Here is a 19,759-nt window from a genome sequence, read left to right as displayed (position 1 = left end):
CCATGGCTTGCAGAAAAGCAGGTTCTGAAATCCTTATCACATAGGACCAAGGAAATATCTTTTTTCAGGTAATTTGGAAATAAGAACTTTATTACTGTGAGTGTGATCAAATACTAGAACAGGCTGCCCAGACAGGACGTGGAGTCTCCATCCTTGGCGATACTCAAAAATCAGCTGGGGAAAATCCTGAGAAACCTGCTCTAGCTGACCCTGCCTTCTGCAGAGGAGTTGGACTAGATAATCTCCAGAGGTGCCTTCCAACCTCAGCCATTCTGTTATTCTGTGACACCAGGCCATATTTCACTGAGAAACTAATCTGCATTTCAGAAATTTCACTCGAAGTACAAAAACGTTCTCCTGAGTGTACCTTGCTCCCACTGCAACTCTTCACCAACTGTGTGGGTTGGGTTCCAGACTTATGAATGTGTACCTATTTCACCTGACTTTTCGAACATGATGTTAAAAAGCCCATTTCTGATCTTCTGTGAATGACATGAAAATGCTTATCATCCCTTCCTCTGTTAAACAAACAACGGGTCTGACAGCGGGACAAACCACACAAAAATACAGCACTACGCAGAAGCATTAGAAGTCACAAATCCAATAATGAAAAATATAAGCAAAGCAAATTTTTGACCAAAATTGATGACCTAACCATACAGACTGGGAAAGACCTGACCAAGAACCCAGGCTTGCCAGAAACAGCATACTATAATTCAGATGTCTCCCTGCTTTAGAGGTTTGAGATCAGCTAATCACCAACATCTTATGTAAAAGTATGTAACAATTCAAAAACCGAGAAAGTATTCCAAATGATCACTCTTTCATGAGGCATTCATTTTTCTTTATGAAATAATGGAACTTACTAATATGTAATTGTCTACAAATACATTAATATAAATTGTTATTTATTGCATAGTATATCTATTTATATGCCCATTAGTAAGTAATTCATTCCCATTATTTGCTGTTACTGTAAATTATTGGATCAATCCTCTGTTTTACATGAACATTCGTCTGCTTGTACTTTTAAGTGGTTGTTTTGTTTGGTATGAGAAGTCAAATATAAACAGAATGTAGGCTGTAACATTACACAGCATTAATGCAAGGCTTGAAATAAAGAGATTATAGAAGTAATAATCAAAATAACTAGTACATACTCAAAAGAAAAAGTTAATTCAATCTGGCCTACTTTCACCTTAAAAAAATAGTTTAATAGAAGTCAGATGTGACTTCACCTGGAAGACCAGCTGTCATTTTAAAGTTTACAGATTGAACATTGCAGTAACAGCTTAATTTCTGCAAGGAAAAGCTGATTGCTTTATTTCTTTTGCTATTCCCTTTCATGGCAGATCTTGAATCTCCCACATCCATAATGTTCTTCTTTCATGATTAGCCAGCAAAACAAATGTTTTTCTTAGACAGTAAAGATTTGCTAAAAATACTAATTTTGCATAGTATTACAGAAATGACACTGTCTGCTATAGGGAAAACTGAGTAATACTGCTTTAAGCTATGCAGAATGGAATTCAGGACTAAAGGTTCATATTCTGACCCTACTAAATTCTCCTTAACTCCCTGCTCTCTTTCCCAACCTCAACCATTCCATGAATCTGTGATACTCTGTATTTGCTGTACTGTTTCATCTACTCCAGAGATGCTTGTGCCCAGGCAGTTACACTGGAGTAGGAAAATTCTGTCCTCACTTTGTCGACATACAGAGCTAGCAACACATGACAATGTTTATGAGATCCCTGTCACAGTAAGCACCTCTCTACAGACTCCTGTCTCCCCTCCGAAAAGACTGTAGAAGTTAAAACACCCAACAGCTGCTATAAGCCCTTCCAGCAACTGCCAGCACAGAAAGAATCAGGGACTTGCCACTGACAACAGGTAATGAAAAAAGTGTCGGGCAATTGCTACCAAGGGGACTCTTTGTTTTGATTTTTCTCTGATCCAGGACAGAGTTATTGAACAATCACAGCATTTCTGAGACTGACTGATCCCTTTCAGTCTCTTCAGCTGTTGGAGGAGTTACTTTGCCAGACACTGTGGAAGCCGCCACTTCGGCTACTTAATTAGCTCGCCAGAAATTCTAGCGGCAGGGAAAATGAACTGGCAGGTCCTTGGTGAAAGGAAAAAACTATCATAGCATGTACCATACTGAGGGCCCAGCTGAACAGCGGACTGCACCAACACAGCTCTGCACCAGGTGTGCAGCAAATTCTTCGAATTACCAGAATGTATTATTTTGGCCCCCAAATGTGAACCATTTAGCAACAAAATTAGACTGCATATGAAATACAAAACGAACTCTCAGAAAACTATGTGAGAATATTTTCAAACCTTATTTTTCACTTTCCTGAGGTCCACAAGATCCTTTAGGGCCAAATGGACCTTCCAGTCCCTACGTATAAAAAAAGGAAAGTCAAAAATGAAATATTTTTACTAGTATTTCTTAATAATTACTAATAATTTGGTTGGACTATCAAAACGTATTCAGTATTATTTCTTAAACAGTAGCTTAATAAAAAATTCCATTTTAAACAATATGCCAATATTCTGCAATGAAATACCCTGAACCTCCTCCTTCATACCAAACCAAGTCTTTTGTTGCCCTTTATAACCATCCTAGTTCATTACAGTTTCTGATACTTTATAGATGGCAAAGGCTTGTTTCATCATTATTTTTTACGGATTACCAAAAAAAAGTTTTATAATCCTCCCCAACAGATCCAATGTAAAGTTTTCTCACCTGCTTTTTTTACATTCAGGCGGCCTTCAAAACATGCCCCGAGTAACGTCCTGTTGTCTGACAAAACACTTTGTCTGACCTCCTAACAGCTTCTTGAAGTTTGTTTAAGACATTTTATGCCTTTTCATATAAGATATGAAATTTTTCCTCTCTTGAATGTTCCAACTTTTTTTTCTATAATTCCCTTATTCCTAAAGAGATGTTACAAACCCCAACGGAGACACAACGTTTCCTGTGCCTTCAGAATGTTACCATGACACAGACCTATTGTTTTCTTTCAACAAAACTTCATGCTTGCCTTTGAGCCCTATATTGAAATACTTTGCTTAATTCTTTAGGAATTTACAAACATTTCCATTTTGTCTTTCATATAATATGTAGACTGTAAGGAAAAATACTCAGAATTACCATTGATAGGATTTAGTTATGATCCACGTGATAAATCTTAGTGATGATGATGATGATGATGATAATAATAATAATATACAGAACAAGTGATGCGCAGCACAATTGCTCACCAACCAAAGGCAATACTCAGCTAGTTCTCAAGCCGAACTGCCTCCAGGACCACCTCCCAGTTATATATGGAACATGACATCATATGGTATGGAATATCCCTTTGGTCAGTTTGGGTCAGTCGTGGCCGTGTCCCCTCCAGCTTCCTGGGCACCCCCCACCTTCTCATTGGCAGGGCAGTATGAGAAACTGAAGTCCCCAACTGCCTGGCAACAACTTAAACATCAGTGTGTTATCAACATCATTCTCATCCTAAAACCAAACCACAGCACTACACCAGCTGCTAGGAAGAAAATTAACTCTACCTCAGCCGCAATCAGGACACTCTGCCAGAAAATGTCGGGTTCCCATTTCCAGCCACAGGCCCCTATAATGTCTTTTCTCTGCAAGATTAGAAAGCCCTCCAGTATCAAGGTATTTCCTCCGTTCATAGGTAACAGTTGATAGAATAGATCAGGAGAATATTTTTTTCACACAGAAAACATCCAATATTTTTTAAGTTTGTTTTACTTGTTTTGTGAAGAATTCCAACTTCAATTAACAAGCCACCGCTAGTATTTCAGAGGAATTTTATGTCAGTCGCCACCTGCCCTCTTCTGACTACTGAAGTGGCTCTCCAGTGGGCTTGCACATTGCGTTATCCAGCACTCTCTACTCCACACTGGCGAGAGAAATTTCTTAGTTGCAACAACCTGCTTTGCAGATGACGACCAATACAAAACACATCTCAACTGTGTCACCAGTTAGAACAGAAATATTCTTTCAATGGCAGTAATGTGTCACAGAATTACTTTCAGAGAAAGAAAAAATATTCCATATAAAATTAAAATTTTATTTAGGAAGATGCCCAAGGTTCCCACCAGAAAAAGTTTTAATGCAATTTATCAGCCCCATTTTTCAGTCATAGCCAACTCTTTCTATGTTTGCAGAAGTACTGGATTTATTGCATATGCACATGACAGAATCTGTACTTGCTATGTTGCCAATAATGAGACACTCTGAAAAATCAGAAGCCAGGAGAGCTTCTGCTCTCGAAAAATGCCTGTGTCACACCGCACCTCTGTGCGGGAAGGGAGAGCCACGTGGAGAGCGAAGAGGCAACCGCAGGCTGCAAAGCGAATGAGATTTGCTGAGGTTTTGTCATCTCAGTTCACGCCCATTGCGTTTTTCAGTGTAAATAATAGCGTTCAGCTGCTCCTCCTTGTTACTTCCACTAACGTGTAAAAACTGGGTATCCTGCCACCGGCAGCCCTTTTCCGCCCTGTCCTGGGCATGCTTATCACCACTAACCTTTCCGTGATGACACTGAACAACCCAAGAGAAAGCAGTAACATTTCAAGAAATGGAAGATGGCGAGTGCCACGCGCTCCTTGCCCCGCTCTGTCGCAGGTTCACGGTGTGAACTGTGCTCACTCAGCTGTACGAACTGTTGTACAAACCCAGCTTTTCGGCTTCAATTACGCCCCTCAAACCCAACCTGGCCAACCTAGATGCACTCTGCAGCCCGCGCAGCTCCGGCCAGCTCCGCGCGGGAGCCGGCCCTGACGTCACCGCTCCCTAACTGCTACCAGGCCGCAAGACACGGGAGCCGTCCGTGACGTCACCTCTCCGTGACAGCCGCCGCGACACGGTGGGAGGGGCTCCCGTGGACCAATGAAAGAAGCGCGGCCCAAAGGCGGAAATGAGCGCAGGCTCCGTCCGGCGGCAGGCGCTCTGTGCGGGCTGACTCCCACTTTCCCTTCCGCCCCGCGCGCCGGAAGTGCAACAGCTTTTCCTTCCCCGCGCGCCGGAAGTGCCACAATTTTTCTTTCCCCGCAGCCGGAAACGCTTGTGCTTCCCGTTCTTCCTCCTCGGACGGCGTGGCCGGCTGGCGGCAGGTCGCCGTCCCCCCGCCCCCAGGCGGCGGTGATGTCGGAGGGCTCCGCGGGGTGGGTGAGCAGCTGCCGCGCCCGGTGGCGGTGCGGGGGGGTGGCGGCCGCCCGCGCTCCGGCTTGTTCCCGCCGCCGCGGTGTCCCGGCGGGCCTCGGCGGCCTCTTCGTTCAACGGCTCCTGCATCGCGCTGCCCTTGGGTCGGGAGCGGCGAGGCGGGCCGGGCTGCGGCCAGGGGGCCCTGCGCCCTCCGGAGCACGTAGGAGCCAGGCTGGGGGGTAACAGCAGACGCGCAAAGGAGGCCCGGGAGAAGCGTGGCCCTCTCTCCTGTTGCAGAAGAGGTGTATAGGGTCCGGGGGGTCTTTTTGTGTGTAGGCGCGTGTAGTGGTTCTGGGCGTGCAGCTACTGGAAGTGTCAGTGGAATTTGACAGTAACGTACATTTGTGAATGCTGCTAGGCCAAATACGGACAATGACAAGGTAATGTTGGGGTAGAAGGTGGGGTTAGGAGCGGTAGGATAAGATGAGGAGTGGAAAGTTATATTTCTGTAGAAATCTTCAAAGAGGACAAGCCTTTCTAGGCTATGGAACAGACTTCAGACAAAACAGGCTCTAGTTTTTGTCAAGTAGCGCACTTCCATTAGGCAGAGAAATTTTCTTTTACGTGTTTCAGGGAGTGGCTCGCTACGAGCAGCACGCCCACATATCAGGCCACATCACACCTCAACTAATCCCTTCTTCCTTAATGCTGGTGTGGAGTTTGTAAACACAGCAAATCCTGTTGTCAGTTTGTAGATGGCTGTGTTGGTTCTGTCTCAGTAGCTATATACCAGCAAAACCAAAGTGTGCTGCAGGGAAAGTGGTGTATTGCAGAGAATGCTTAAGGTTTTGGCCTGAAATGTATATGTGTTAAATCCTGGGGCTGAAAGTCATTCAGAACTGTATTTTTGTTTGTTTAAAGATGATCTCAGATTACAAAGGAATTGGATTTTGATAACATTCCTACAAATTATTTTCTCAGCAGTTTCCACATGCATGGATATCACCTGAATCTTCTTACAAGTGCTTAAGTTGTATGTAAACTTACCCTAAACATGAGTGGCTCCAAACCTGATATTCTGTGGGCCCCACACCACGTTGACAGATTCGTTGTATGCGATTCAGAATTGAGCCTTTATCACATTGACTCTGCTGTAAGTTCAGAACTCAAGGCAGGGTCCTTGCGGTTATCAGAAGAAACTACAGCTACGCTACTGTCAATAAATTCAGATACACCGTATATGAAATGTGTGGCTTGGTATCCGAAGTACGATCCCGAATGTCTCCTTGCTGTTGGACAGGCCAATGGTCGAGTGGTACTTACTAGCCTTGGTCAAGATCACAACTCAAAATCTAAAGATTTGATAGGCAAAGAATTTGTTCCCAAACACGCACGTCAATGCAATACCCTCGCGTGGAACCCACTAGACAGCAACTGGCTTGCTGCTGGGTTAGATAAACATCGGGCTGACTTTTCAGTATTGATCTGGGATATCAGTAGCAAATATGCCCCAGAGACTGCAGTTGCTACAGAGAAAGTAAGACTTTCAGCAGGAGATCCGGAAGGAGGACTGGTAGTAACAAAGCCACTGTATGAATTGGGACAGAATGATGCTTGTCTCTCTCTCTGTTGGCTTCCACGGGATCAGAAGCTGCTTTTAGCTGGAATGCATCGAAATCTGGCGATCTTCGATCTGAGGAACACAAGCCAAAAAATATTTGTAAACACCAAGGCTGTCCAAGGCGTGACTGTCGATCCCTACTTCCACGATCGTGTAGCTTCCTTCTATGAAGGTCAGGTTGCCATATGGGATTTAAGAAAGTTTGAAAAGCCAGTTTTGACCTTGACAGAGCAACCAAAACCCTTAACAAAAGTCGCATGGTGTCCAACAAGAACTGGACTGTTAGCTACATTAACAAGGGATAGTAATATCATTAGACTGTATGACATGCAGCATACTCCCACCCCTATTGGAGATGAAACTGAGCCAACAATAATTGAAAGAAGTGTCCAGCCATGTGAAAACTACATTGCTTCATTTGCCTGGCATCCCACAAGTCAAAATCGAATGGTAGTAGTGACTCCCAACAGGACGATGTCTGACTTCACAGTTTTTGAAAGAATTTCTCTTGCCTGGAGTCCAGTGACATCCTTAATGTGGGCTTGTGGACGACATTTATATGAATGTACAGAAGAAGGAAAAGCTAGTTCCTTGGAAAAAGACATAGCCACCAAAATGCGGCTTAGAGCTCTATCAAGGTATGGTCTTGATACTGAACAAGTTTGGAGAAATCACCTCCTAGCTGGAAATGAAGATCCTCAGCTGAAATCGCTTTGGTACACTCTGCATTATATCCTTTATTTTACTGTAGTTTATAACCTAAAGAAGTAATATACCTTTATATGTAAAACAGTTATGTGAAATATATGAAAATCTTTAAATATAATGCAACATCCTGTAAATACTTTGCATATGTTAAGAGGATGTGACTTTAAATTTAAAAAAAAAAAAAGTTTTTCAAACACTTGGGACAAATTAAGCTTCCTATACATGAAAATACTTATGAAGCAGTATACTGAAGATATGGATCAAAAACTTACAGGAAATAAAGGTCCCTTAGTTTATGCTGGCATTAAATCAATTGTGAAGTCATCTTTGGGTAAGAATGTTCCAACTTTGATAAATTCTATTGTAGTATGTTTACAGAATGATGCACTCATGGGGTTGTCTTTAAAAATGGTTGAAAGAGGCTATTTAAAAATACAGAAACAAAGTATTTCTGTTTGTGTTTTTATATATGTAAGTTGACAGTTTATAGTAAAGTAATTTCCAGAACTTTCAGTGTTCTTGGAAGGTCAATAATCATAAAAAGACAGTATCCTCAGAGGTAAATTTTCAAATGAACTATTTCAAACATTTGATGGCACTGAAAATTCTTGCTCCCCACATAACTATTACATTTTTTGAAGTTCCACATAGGGGTGTAGTTCTAGGAAGCTGACTTTACTGTAGTCACTGCCAATGTAGTAAGTACATTCGTATAACTATGTTTAAATAAGCTGTCTTGTCCTGAAGTGATAATCACCCCTGGTGCGTGACATTATGCCTTTCATGTTCAGTGAAGTTTTTATTAGTATAATCTATTATTTGCATCTTTCCTTCTTTAATTCATTGTGGGTCTTATTTATGCACCTTGGAGCAAAAAAATAACTTCAGTGGTGGGAAAGCTTCTAGGACGTTGATGCTTCCTAAGAATAAGAGAACTGGTAGAGCAGGTGCTTGACTGCGTATTACGTATTTTCAAATTGAACATACTGATAACTCCTGTCAACTGTAACAAGAACCTCCAAAATATTAGGAGGTAAAGAAAAGCAAAAAGACTTAGTGGGGAGTATGTGTCAAGTTTAGATGCATGACTTCTAGCAGATCAGAATAGCTTTGTGTATGCTGCTCCTTACCGTGGAGTTTTTAGTGATTTTAAAGTACTAAAATATGATACTCAGCTTTTGTACTCTGCTTTAGGATTGAAATCAAAGCATTGTGTTTGCAATTTAAATTGTGATTTAAGCATAATTTAACTTATTTCCCATTTCTAGGAACAACAGAGAACCTCAGGCACAGCAGGAGTGGATCTGATAGACAGGCAGATATTATTCAGTATCTGAGTGAGGAGAGATCCTTGGCTTTACAGCTCTGTGGGTGGATAAAGAAGGGAACGGACTTAGATGTGGAACCTTTTTTAAATTCATTGGAACAGGAAGGAGACTGGGAGCGAGCTGCTGCTGTAGCACTTTTCAACTTGGACATACGGAGAGCAATACAGATTCTAAATAAAGGGGCTTCCTCGGGAAAAGGTGCGTATTGTGTTTAGCATCTTTTATTTTGGCATTATATCACCTTAGTAGTTTCTTTTCTGTAAAGAGATATACAGAAGATAGTAGGGAAAAGATGCCTGTTGTCTTATAAAATGGTTACTTGAAGTGGTTGTATTGGAGCCTGACAATCTGACAAAAATCTTGATCTTTCACTACTCATACTATCATATGCCTTACTGTCCAGTTAAAATAGATTATATGTTTCAGAATTTCCTATTGATATGCACCCCAGAAAGTGTTACACTCAGAACTAGCAGGATTCTTTTTTTTTTAAATGAAATTGCATCTTGACTAGATGTCATGTGTATCTGCTTCTGTTGGACTGTATGCAGCTTTCTGCCAGTGTGATGGCTGTGGAATAACTGAAATGTAATATTCAGGGTCTGCAGAAAACATTTGTTTTGGAGTAATATTTACTAAGAGTTGCAATGTGTGAGGGAAAAGTTAAGATACAGGAGCAAGGAGATGGAGGTGGTTTTGTTCTGTTTTCTTGCCAGTATTCCTCCTACAACTCCGATTTGCATCTGTTTTGTCTTACTAAATTTAAAAGACTAGCTTGCCACTAAAGTGGGTAGGTAAGACACAAAGGGAGTTGTTAAGGTTCTTTTAATATTGCCCCTTTTTGGTGGGGGGAAGTGTGTGTGTGCTTTCCATAGGGAAGGTTCAGAGCGGAGACACGCTATCTTCAAAAATAAAATTGAACTTTCTGACAGAATGAATATTTAGATGAAATATATTTAATGTTTTTAAGAAACTTGTTAACTTGAAGCTGCTATATGCAATCATCATCCTCCAGCTAGGTCTGTTAAGTGATGGCTATATGTACAATCCTATCTTTTCAGTTCTTGTGGATATGAATTCTGGTAATGACAATCTTTTATGATAACGATAGGAACACATTTAGCAGTTCAAAACTATTTCACAATACCAGAACCAGCATGATGTTGCTTAAAGTATAACTCAGGCTGTCATGCCTATGGGCTTCTGACTTTTAGAGCTGTTAACTTACCTGAACAGAGGCATTTAAAGCAGAAACTAATAAATGCTTGTGTACGCACATTTATTTTAGCTAGTGTTAATTCTGCTGTATTTTGTCTTGCATCCTAAAGTTCTGTTTCAAACCGATGCTTTCAATTACAGTTTTAATTGGATTTTTTAAGTCCTTAACTTGAATATCGTTTCACTGATTGTTTTTAATAAATCAGGTGATCTGAACCTTAATGTAGTAGCAATGGCTCTATCAGGCTACACAGATGAGAAGAACTCGCTTTGGAGAGAAATGTGCAGCACTCTAAGACTGCAGTTGAACAATCCCTACTTGTGTGCTATGTTTGCTTTCCTGACAAGTGAGTCTGGTTCATATGATGGTGTTTTGGTGAGTAAATTTCTGTTACGTTAGAATTCCTTTAAGTAATAGGTGCATATATATACACACACACACATATATGTAGGGGAAGTGCTATATACTCCATGAATTAATCAGATTAGAACGTATTATGTGCTCCTGGCGCTGGCAGATAACATTTTTTTCTGATAAACAGACATCTCATAGTAGTGAATGTTACTTTAGTGAACAAAACATGCATAAGCAGCCAAAATATCCAATATAGTTCACGCATTTTTTAGAGGAAATGTTTTTTAGCATGGAGTTACTAAACCACTAGAAATACATTATCAAAATAATTTGAGCAGGGGGGAAAAAAAGGGGAGAGAGGTTAATAATGGATATGCACAAAACAGAGTAAGTGCAGGGAAGTTTGCAGAACTTTCATCAAGCTATATTTGCATTGAATTGTATTTTTTTCCTTATTTACTTGTTAAAATAATTTCACTGTGTTGAAACAGTAAACAGAACAGTTTCACGTCTTCTGAAATTGGTATAAAGTTGCCGTGTGAAGAGCAAACTAAATCTTTAATTATGAGATACTTCGAGCCTTTGGAGGAGTAACATGCTTGATCCCCGGGTAGAGAACAACAGAAATACTTGATTCAGTAGGAATTATTTAGCCCAAGGGAGGGCTCCTGTAATGCAACAGGGTAATTGGTCTAAACCTGATGGAAAAAAAAGTTGTCAAAATATGGTGCTTTTAGGGTATTTTAAAAAAAAAAAGAAAAAGTAAGAATCCCAGAGAGAAACCCGGGTCTTTTTTTCTCTCTTCAAGAGAGAATGTTCTTGTTCTCTGGGAGTTAGGTAACAATTTTATAGTTGGTTTTTTATTGATGAATTGGAAACTGACAGATCATAAGGTGTGTGGGTTTTTTTAATTTTAATTTTTACTTCAGTGAGACCTGTTGAAGTTTGCATGAAAAAGATTGTCAAGCACATCTCCTTGTTTTGTCAGTGTCAATCACAGTTTCTATTCTGAGATATCAGGAGGGAAAAATAATGGGCACAGCTAAGTGCCAGGATTAATCTAATAAAGGATTTTTTACTGCAGTGTCACATCTAGTCTAGTAAAAGGATTAAAAAGCAAAAAGTAAATATTATTGCATTGCTGCAGCATGAGTGCCAATGTACTTGTGAGAAATCCATGTTCTGAGTATTTGGAGTTAGGTTTTGGTTGGGGTTTTTTGTTTTGTTTATTAATTTTCAGTTGTGATTTTAGGAAGAAATTCAGTGGTTAGGCTAGTTATTTTGTAAATATGGTAAATTAGGGTTTGTTTGTCTGTCTTCTCCCTGTGACTTTGTGAGACTCTTGGCTATAAGTGCTAGAAGCACTAAACCCAGCTCTATGTGACTTGCAAAGCTTCTTTTTCTAGAGTTTTGTAACCACGTAGTATGTGTTGTACCAGGCTTTCCTGCCACTTGAGTAGATTGTTCAGTAGCTACAGTTTTGCTCTGATACCTGTATCTGAGTATAAACAATCTGATACTTAGTGTTAGCTTTCTTCAGATGTAATGTTTTCTTTGTACATAATCAATTTCATAGTTATACAATAGTGCAAATGTTCTGACTTTTACAAACAACATATTGAAAAAGTGAAAACATGATGATAGCATTCCCATTTTTCTCTCCAAAGTATGAAAATAACATGGCTGTACGAGACAGAGTGGCATTTGCTTGCAAGTTCCTCAATGATGCTCAGGTAAGTTTGTGGTTGCACATTTAAGCAAGGTGTTAAGCTGGGCTTTATTTAGAGGCGCAAGAAGCTCTGGGCTGGAGAGGGGAACAGTAGAAGCAATGAGTCATGAGTGATTTGGTTTTCCTCATCACAGTAGAGTATAAAGTATGGTATAATCTGGTTTTCAGTTTGTAGCTACAACTTGAATTTTGTTTTTTTTTTTCTTGTTTGGTTGGTTTTTAATTGGTATTAACGACATGCTAGTTTGTTAAATGCTATTGCATTACCTGTATATCTGTTTTAGTGAAGACTATTTGTACTTACTCAGTATTTATTTCCAGATATTTATGTTGTCTTGAATTAAAGTTTGGTTTTACAGCAGGAATGTTTTCTTTCAAACTCACTGAAGTATTTGAAGAACATGTAACCTCCCTCTTTGCACTTCCTATCAGGAGGCTTAAAGTTTGTTAATAAATATTTGAATTCTTGCAATATAGTGGATATAGCCGTATAACTTCTGGTAAGATCCGGCAAGCAGCATATTCTGTTAGCAGCAGACGCTCTTAAGGAAAGCTATTCAAATAGGAAAAGTTTTGTCATATGCCAACATAAATGAGTTAGGAAGAGATGAACAGATGACAAAAGTGAAGGTTTGTTTTTTTTTTTAATAGCTGAACAGGTTTATTGAAAAGCTGACGAATGAAATGAAAGATGCTGGGAATTTGGAGGGAATACTGTTAACAGGGCTGACAAAAGATGGAGTTGACTTGATGGAAAGTTATGTTGACAGAACTGGAGATGTCCAGACAGCAAGCTATTGTATGCTACAGGTTAGTGTTTCACTTGAAAATAAGTCTTTACATAGGAGAACTAAACACCGTTTCTTTAGCAGTGTGGTACTGAATCATGTGAACTAAAAAGTATTTTCTATAATAAATTGGGATGATATATATCATGCCTGTTTTGCACAGGCAAATGTTAACTATAAACATGTGTCTTCACTCTCTCTAGTTGAGATAGCTTGGGGAGATAGTAGGGGGGAGAGGCAAAACCAAAACATAGTCCTTTTCACTAGCTGAACTGGCGATACCCATTGCCCTGCTCATTGCTGATGTATTTCCTGACAGGTTCAAATTTTTTTGCTTCCAGGATTTTGATAGAGAACTGAGGTGAGGGGTTTTTGTTTGTCTGTAAGTATTTGGTTTGGGGTTTTTTAAGATGGACTTGTCTTGGCCCTTACACAGCTGCAGCTATTGCCAGCGCTGTGTTTAAATCCATATGTAATCATAACAATGATATAGATTGTGATATGTGACAGAATTTTATAATCCTTCATCTGACAGACACAAGTTTTTAGGAGGACATGGCAGCATGGGTATTTTCAACCAGAGGGAGGCAGACTGAAGAAAATTTTTATCAAACTCGCATTACAGTTTAACAGAAAACTAATCTTCTATGCAAATTACACTGTATTATTTCTCATACCTTGTAGTATGCTTTGTAAAGCCTTTTGGAAAAGTGAACAATATGTATTGTTTATCTTCAGTGTTTGTCTGACATTTTTTCCCGCCTGCTTTAGGGTTCTCCATCGGACGTACTTAAGGATGAGAGGGTTCAGTACTGGATTGAGAACTACCGGAATCTTTTAGACGCTTGGAGGTTTTGGCATAAACGTGCAGAATTTGATATCCATAGGAGTAAGCTGGATCCCAGTTCAAAACCGTTAGCCCAGGTAAATGTAATTCTTGTATGAAGTATGAGCAATCCCAAAAGGAAGGCAGCATGTTACTTCTATAGAAAAAGTTGCTGGCTGCACCTTGGCTTTCATGAGGATTCGTGTGCAAAAGAAAGATTTCAAGTAAGGCTGCCATAAAAAAGTAGCTGTGGGTTTTTTTCAAAATAGCGTTTTAGAAAGGACTTAACTGTTTTGCTAGCGTACAGAAATATGGTAAACAAAGCTACATTTCTTCATATCTAATCTAGGAAATCAGCTCCTTATCATTTAATTTGGGTTTAGTTTTTTTTTTTCTTAAACCTTTTTCTTTCAAATGACAGGTTGTCTTTCAGAAACTGTAACTTTTTAACACTTCTTCTGGGGAAACTGGTTTTTTTTCCCTCCCATGTTGAAAAACAGGATCAGAGATGTATCATCCACCTGAATTCTGCAACATGGTGAGGATAATGCTGAAACCAGGGAATTGAACCAAGAACCAGTTCACACTGGCTCTGTTTTAATTAAAGCAAACCTCAAAGTTATTTTGAAGCCTTTGAACTTTAAAGTGAAAGTGAACAGTCGCAACGTTCATTAACAGTTCTGAACATAAGCTAAACCCAAAACTGACGCCCTGTCCAAGTGCTCTCTACTTAACGTCTGGGAGCATCTTTAGCCAGCATGGTCTTACCACAGCACCCTCCACTCTCCTGTGTCTGCTACGTACGTGCTTTACAAGCCTTAGGGGCCAAGGGTTTCTAAGGAAGGCTGTTTTGGAATTCATATATCCGTCACAGCTGTTGAAGGAGAGCTGCATCCATACTGCTCCAAGTGGGAGGGAGTTCAGTTTACTGTTCCTTCCTTATGCGATTGACAGAAATAGCCCTTAAAGAATTTAAAGTATGTGCTCATTGATATCAAGTCACAACTTGTGGCATAAGGAAAATCCTCATGTTGGGGACTCTAGAGTGGGTCACCTGACTCTAAGGAGGAAGAGACCAGATTTAATTAAGTAAACTTCATTTCTTCCATTACTGCAGGTATAGCTTTTTATTATTGTAAATAATAACTTCCTAAATCTTAGCAATTGTGCTTGGCTTTATGTGCTTTTGAGGTAAGTGGGCATCATTAAGGCCTACTTCTTGGGACTGTGTGCCAAATCTATAAGTCTAGATGTTAGGAACTCCATGGGTATCCTTGCCTTTCCAGGACATTCTCTAGAATATCCAGTAAATAAATCTTTGCTAGCTTGAACAGATTCACTCATAGTTGTAGCAAAAATGGCACCAAACAAAAAAAAAATGTTTTTTTGTTCTCTTTAGGTGTTTGTGAGTTGCAATTTCTGTGGAAAATCAATCTCCTACAGCTGTTCAGCTATTCCACATCAGGGGCGAGGTTTTAGCCAATACGGAGTTAGTGGTTCACCAACTAAGTCAAAAGTTACAAGCTGTCCCGGTTGCCGTAAACCCCTTCCTCGCTGTGCACTTTGTTTGATAAATATGGGAACACCAGTTTCCAGCTGTCCAGGTATGACACAGTGGGTTTTAGTTATTCAGCTAGAGTACTAATTAGAGGCTTAATTAACAGTTCTGTTGGAACACTTTCTGTTGCACCTTTTTCTTTCTATTTGTGTTCATACTTGTAATTTTGAGAGAGGGAGACCATAATTGAAAACTTGTTTACATCCCATCTGATTTTATGGTGAAACCTATGTCTCAGTCCTTTGGTGTCAGACAATATGCACAATTACTTGGTTTGGGCCGCTTTCCCAGTGAGATTGTCTGTGAAATTCCATGGTTAGACAGATGAAAAGATTCAAGTATTGTGGTGGTCAGTATTGTTAGCCTTAAAACAGTAAGAAATGGGAAGTGAGATTCTTGAGATGAATTGTAGGGATACTACATAAATCTTGGAATGTAAATGAACTGATTTTCAGCTGGAAGAGGAGGAGAATAAATTTAATGTGATACACTTTCTGTCACTATAAAAGAATGTATGGGTCATGCTGTCACAGCTAAGAGATATTATGACTGGAATATCTTGGTTCTAAACACCTTGGGCTATGTGTTATACACGGTCTAAATTAAACTGATTTTGTCCATATTTTTAAGTCAGTCTTGTTACCGAGCCATGCGCAGCTGTGCAGTTGTCATATATTTGTATCTCCTCATTCTTTCACTGATCTGTTATGAATTCTTTATTGTGAGTGGTCCAATTCATAACTTAGATTTTTACTGCTTTTTGTATATTATATATATATAATTGTTATATATTTATATTTAAAGCAGAACATTTGTTGTGCAGTAAAGCAGGTCTGTAATTCACTGGAACATAAATCAATCACTGAAACATAAATCACTGGTGAAAGATATTCTGTCTGTAATTTGTTTAATAGGCAAGTTTAACTTCTCTGTAAGATGTGAAACAACAGCTCAGCAATATAATTCTTGTTTTGACTTTCCACCAGTTCTTCTCTGTTTAATAATTTTACTGACTTCTCTTTTAAAATCAGGCCACTTTTTTTACATGATGCTCCTAATTTCAAATTTGTTCTAATGGTGTTACTGGGACTGAAATATAAATGAAGCACAATGATTTACACGCATATTTGTGGGGGTGGGTTTGCCTCTGCACAGGAGGATCCAAGTCAGATGAAAAAGTGGATCTTAGCAAAGACAAGAAGTTAGCCCAGTTCAACAACTGGTTTACTTGGTGTCACAACTGTAGGCATGGTGGACATGCTGGGCATATGCTTAGCTGGTTCAGGTAAGTTGATGTTAAAATCTTTCTTATTTCATGATTATCAAAGTGCTGGAGCACCTCTCCTATGAGGACAGCCTGAGAGATTTGGGGTTGTTCAGCCTGGAGAAGAGAAGGCTCTGGGGAGACCTCATAGCAGCCTTCCAGTACCTAGAGGGGGCCTACAGGAAAGATGGAGAGGGACTGTTTACAAAGGTATGTAGTGATAGGACAAGGGGTAATGGGTTTAAGCTAAAGGAGGGTCGATTTAGATTAGATGTTAGGAAGAAGTTTACTGTGAGGGTGGTGAGGCACTGGAACTGGTTGCCCAGAGAAGCTGTGGATGCCCCATCCCTGGAAGCATTCAAGGCCAGGTTGGATGGGGCTTTGGGCAGCCTGCTCTAGTGGAGGGTGTCCCTGCCCATGTCAGGGGAGTTGGAACTAGATGATCTTTGAGGTCCCTTCCAACCCAAACCATTCTGTGATTCTATGATTCACGTGTGTATACTGCACTGAGTAGGATCTATCATTACAATGTTTTGTTGGTTTAGAATTTATGCAAAACTTAACTATGATGCTGAGTATTTCTGAGATACTGTGTGCCTGCACATACTTAAATGTATAGATTACCAAATTCTTGTTAGTTTTATTTTGTGTGTTTTTTCTTTTTTCTGCTATTGCCATCTAGGGACCATACCGAGTGCCCCGTTTCTGCCTGCTCTTGTAAGTGTATGCAGCTGGATACAACAGGGAATCTCATTCCAGCAGAGACGGTCCAGGCATAAATATTGTTGGAAAATGTGGAGCTCTCTAATGGATGTCCATCATAGTCCAAGCATATATTTTAGACAAAGGTCATTTGTGACTTACTGTGAAAAAATAAATTGCTATCAGATTAGTAAAATGATGTGTGTATGACTGTGCTTGGTAGAAACCAGTAATTCCTGAAATGAGGAATGTGGTCCTTCTTCAGAGGATTGAAGCAGTTCAGTTCAAAAACACTCCTGGAATTGTGGACTCTCTGGACTTGCTAAAATCCAAGGAACTTTTAATCAAGTGTCAGGGTAATGCTGATTGGCCCTTTACTTCGTTTTCTGAACAAAGCAGTATTTATATGCTGTGAAAGTGGATTTTCAAAATAAACACTTGAAAAGTGTTCTTCAGAAGACTGCAAAGTGATGCTGCGGATTCCTCTGTTCATTGTTTGATCACACTTTCTTGTATGCAAACAACTGTTTCCTTCTAAGTTCATTCAAAGTGTCACTGTTAATTGTATTCTAAAGAATTTTATTTTAAAGAAAAATCCATTTCTTTGTTCCCAAGTTTTGTTAATAGTAAAGCAATATCTTTGCAATTCAAGGTCTTATTTAATTTACCTATATACCTAGCTGATGTGAATTTTAATGCAAAAGGATTTGGGGGTTTTGTCTCCTAGTTATGCCTATATCCTAGAGAAGAGTTCCCTGAAAAATCATGTGTCTGTTTCAGTGCAGAGTGCAGGTAAACTATAGGAGGTTTCATTTGATTGATTAATTTTAATGTAGTACTGTGAAGATCTGAAATCTCAAGGACTGGAGACTTGTAAATATTTAAGGTTTAAACTACATGCTGAGCTTTGACTACAAAAATATTTGAAGACTTGGATAATCAGCATTTCCTTCTGAAATATGCTGGGAAGTGTGAAATCCACCTATATAAATCCTGCTTCTGGTCACTAGCGGACACCAGTCTGCTCCCAGAAGGCTGCACAATTTTAGGTCATTGACCAGAAGTAGTTCTAGATGTGTTACCAGCTGGAATTTATTAACTTGAGAGAGTCAATGATATTTTGCTAATACTGTGCTAGGAGCTAATTGGTATTGTTGTCCTTGGTTTTGTAGGCAACAAAATTCACACAAATTAGGGGGAAAAAAACCTGTTTTAAGGTATGTGATAATAACATCAGTTTACTTGGTGTGTGTTTATTTACTAGTAGAAACAATATACGAGTTACTTAACACTTGCGTGCTATGAAATACTAAATGGAATGCTAGCAGCAAACTGGTACCATATTGCCAGGACTGTGAAAATTGGTGTTTTAAAAGAGAATATATTGTAATATACCACTAGTTCTAAGCAGTCTAGTGTAGTTGCAACAAGGTAGAACATGGAAATGTTTTCTGTAGATGTACATGATCACATTCAGGACTTTGGGTTGTATTTTCTCATTTAGCATTAATGTTGTAATACATCTGCTACATTTATTCTGATCTAAAATTCTTGCCTAATTGACAAAGATCTTTTTTAAGTTAAAAAATCGAAGAGGTATGTGGTATTTGTAGGCATGGGAGAGCGGTTACACTTTTTTTCTTGTTAGAATATTTATTTCTCTTTCCAGTGTTTTTGCACACTTCATGTTGCTGTTCAAAATATTCTCCATCTATAAATGTAAACTGGGGTTTAATGTATAATACCCTATTTATATAAATACAGGCAATAAAACTTTTGCTTTATGGAAATGAGGATTTGTAAGTGTCAAAGATATGTTTTTATTCTTCTGTAGTAACAATGTTTAGTAAGTTTTCGTAATAAATTCCATGTCCAGGTAAATGCAGCTACTAACTTACAATGTCTCATTTTCTTATGTAAAGAAAACTCATTTATAATGTTTTTGACTTGACTTTACCTGTTTGTGTCAAATTCTATAATTTCATTAAATTAGATGCTTACTTTGAGACTCAGCATGTTTTTGAAAAGTTTTGGATTATGAATGTGCATATTCTGGCACAGTGTAACTCTGTTTTGGCTGTTGTAATTGGTAATCAGGCTTTTCAGGCCAGTAATTACACTATTTGCAAAATTTACACAGAAACAGGTGTATATTTTTTAATGGTCAGATTTGTTTTCCTTGTTTTGCTTTTAAGTTAATAAAGCTCTGATTTGGAGGGTTATTTGTTGTCTTCTAACAAAAAATATAGCTACAGACGTTTTATTAGCTGCAGTTACTTTTACATTTACTGTTTTCTGCTGTCTTCTCCACTCTGATACAGTTAACAAGATGAAAGTGGTTTTGCATGCTAAAATGTTTTGACCCTACAGTTCATGCTGATTACATTTCATTATTTTCATTTCATGATACGCTCCAGCCTTGGCTCCCTTCCCTGGTAAAGCACAAGCACTTTTTCATCGTACGCACGGCCTGCTTGCACATG

The 19,759-nt window shown here is 39.2% G+C and overlaps 2 protein-coding genes across 7 annotated transcripts in view; one reads left to right on the top strand and one right to left on the bottom strand.

The window, feature by feature from the left end:
- COL28A1 (collagen type XXVIII alpha 1 chain) overlaps nt 1-3,666 on the bottom strand; it is a 79,057-nt gene extending 75,391 nt beyond the window's left edge. Inside the window, exons 1-2 of the mRNA XM_054818248.1 lie at nt 3,577-3,666; nt 2,347-2,407 (exon numbers count right to left, since the gene is read on the bottom strand). The gene's annotated coding sequence lies outside the window, so the exon portion shown is untranslated. The remainder of the gene's footprint in view (nt 1-2,346; nt 2,408-3,576) is intronic.
- Nucleotides 3,667-5,068: 1,402 nt separating this feature from the next.
- On the top strand, nt 5,069-19,067 carry MIOS (meiosis regulator for oocyte development). 6 transcript variants are annotated; one of them, XM_054816566.1, is made up of 11 exons: nt 5,069-5,199; nt 6,164-7,530; nt 7,741-7,839; nt 8,777-9,034; nt 10,261-10,430; nt 12,077-12,142; nt 12,790-12,948; nt 13,698-13,850; nt 15,152-15,356; nt 16,466-16,595; nt 17,257-19,067. In XM_054816566.1, the coding sequence occupies exons 2-11, from the start codon at nt 6,234-6,236 to the stop codon at nt 17,351-17,353; spliced, it is 2,634 nt and encodes an 877-aa protein (XP_054672541.1). In that variant the 5' UTR covers nt 5,069-5,199; nt 6,164-6,233; the 3' UTR covers nt 17,354-19,067. The 6 variants fall into 6 exon arrangements, with proteins under 6 accessions (XP_054672541.1, XP_054672542.1, XP_054672547.1 ...); XM_054816567.1 differs by having other exon boundaries at nt 5,085-5,199; nt 6,161-7,530; XM_054816572.1 differs by having other exon boundaries at nt 5,097-5,203.
- Nucleotides 19,068-19,759: the final 692 nt, after the last annotated feature.

This window comes from Grus americana, chromosome 2, assembly GCF_028858705.1.
Source record: "Grus americana isolate bGruAme1 chromosome 2, bGruAme1.mat, whole genome shotgun sequence".
NCBI lineage: Eukaryota > Metazoa > Chordata > Aves > Gruiformes > Gruidae > Grus > Grus americana.
This window is presented reverse-complemented; position numbering and strand designations above follow the sequence as displayed.

Coding starts and splice junctions, on each gene's coding strand:
- MIOS (XM_054816566.1), top strand. CDS start 6,234: ATGAGTGGCTCCAAACCTGATATTCTGTGGGCCCCACACCACGTTGAC. Junction 7,840..8,776: donor AATTGTGAAGTCATCTTTGG/GTAAGAATGTTC, acceptor TCCCATTTCTAG/GAACAACAGAGAACCTCAGG. Junction 12,143..12,789: donor AGTTCCTCAATGATGCTCAG/GTAAGTTTGTGG, acceptor TTTTTTTAATAG/CTGAACAGGTTTATTGAAAA.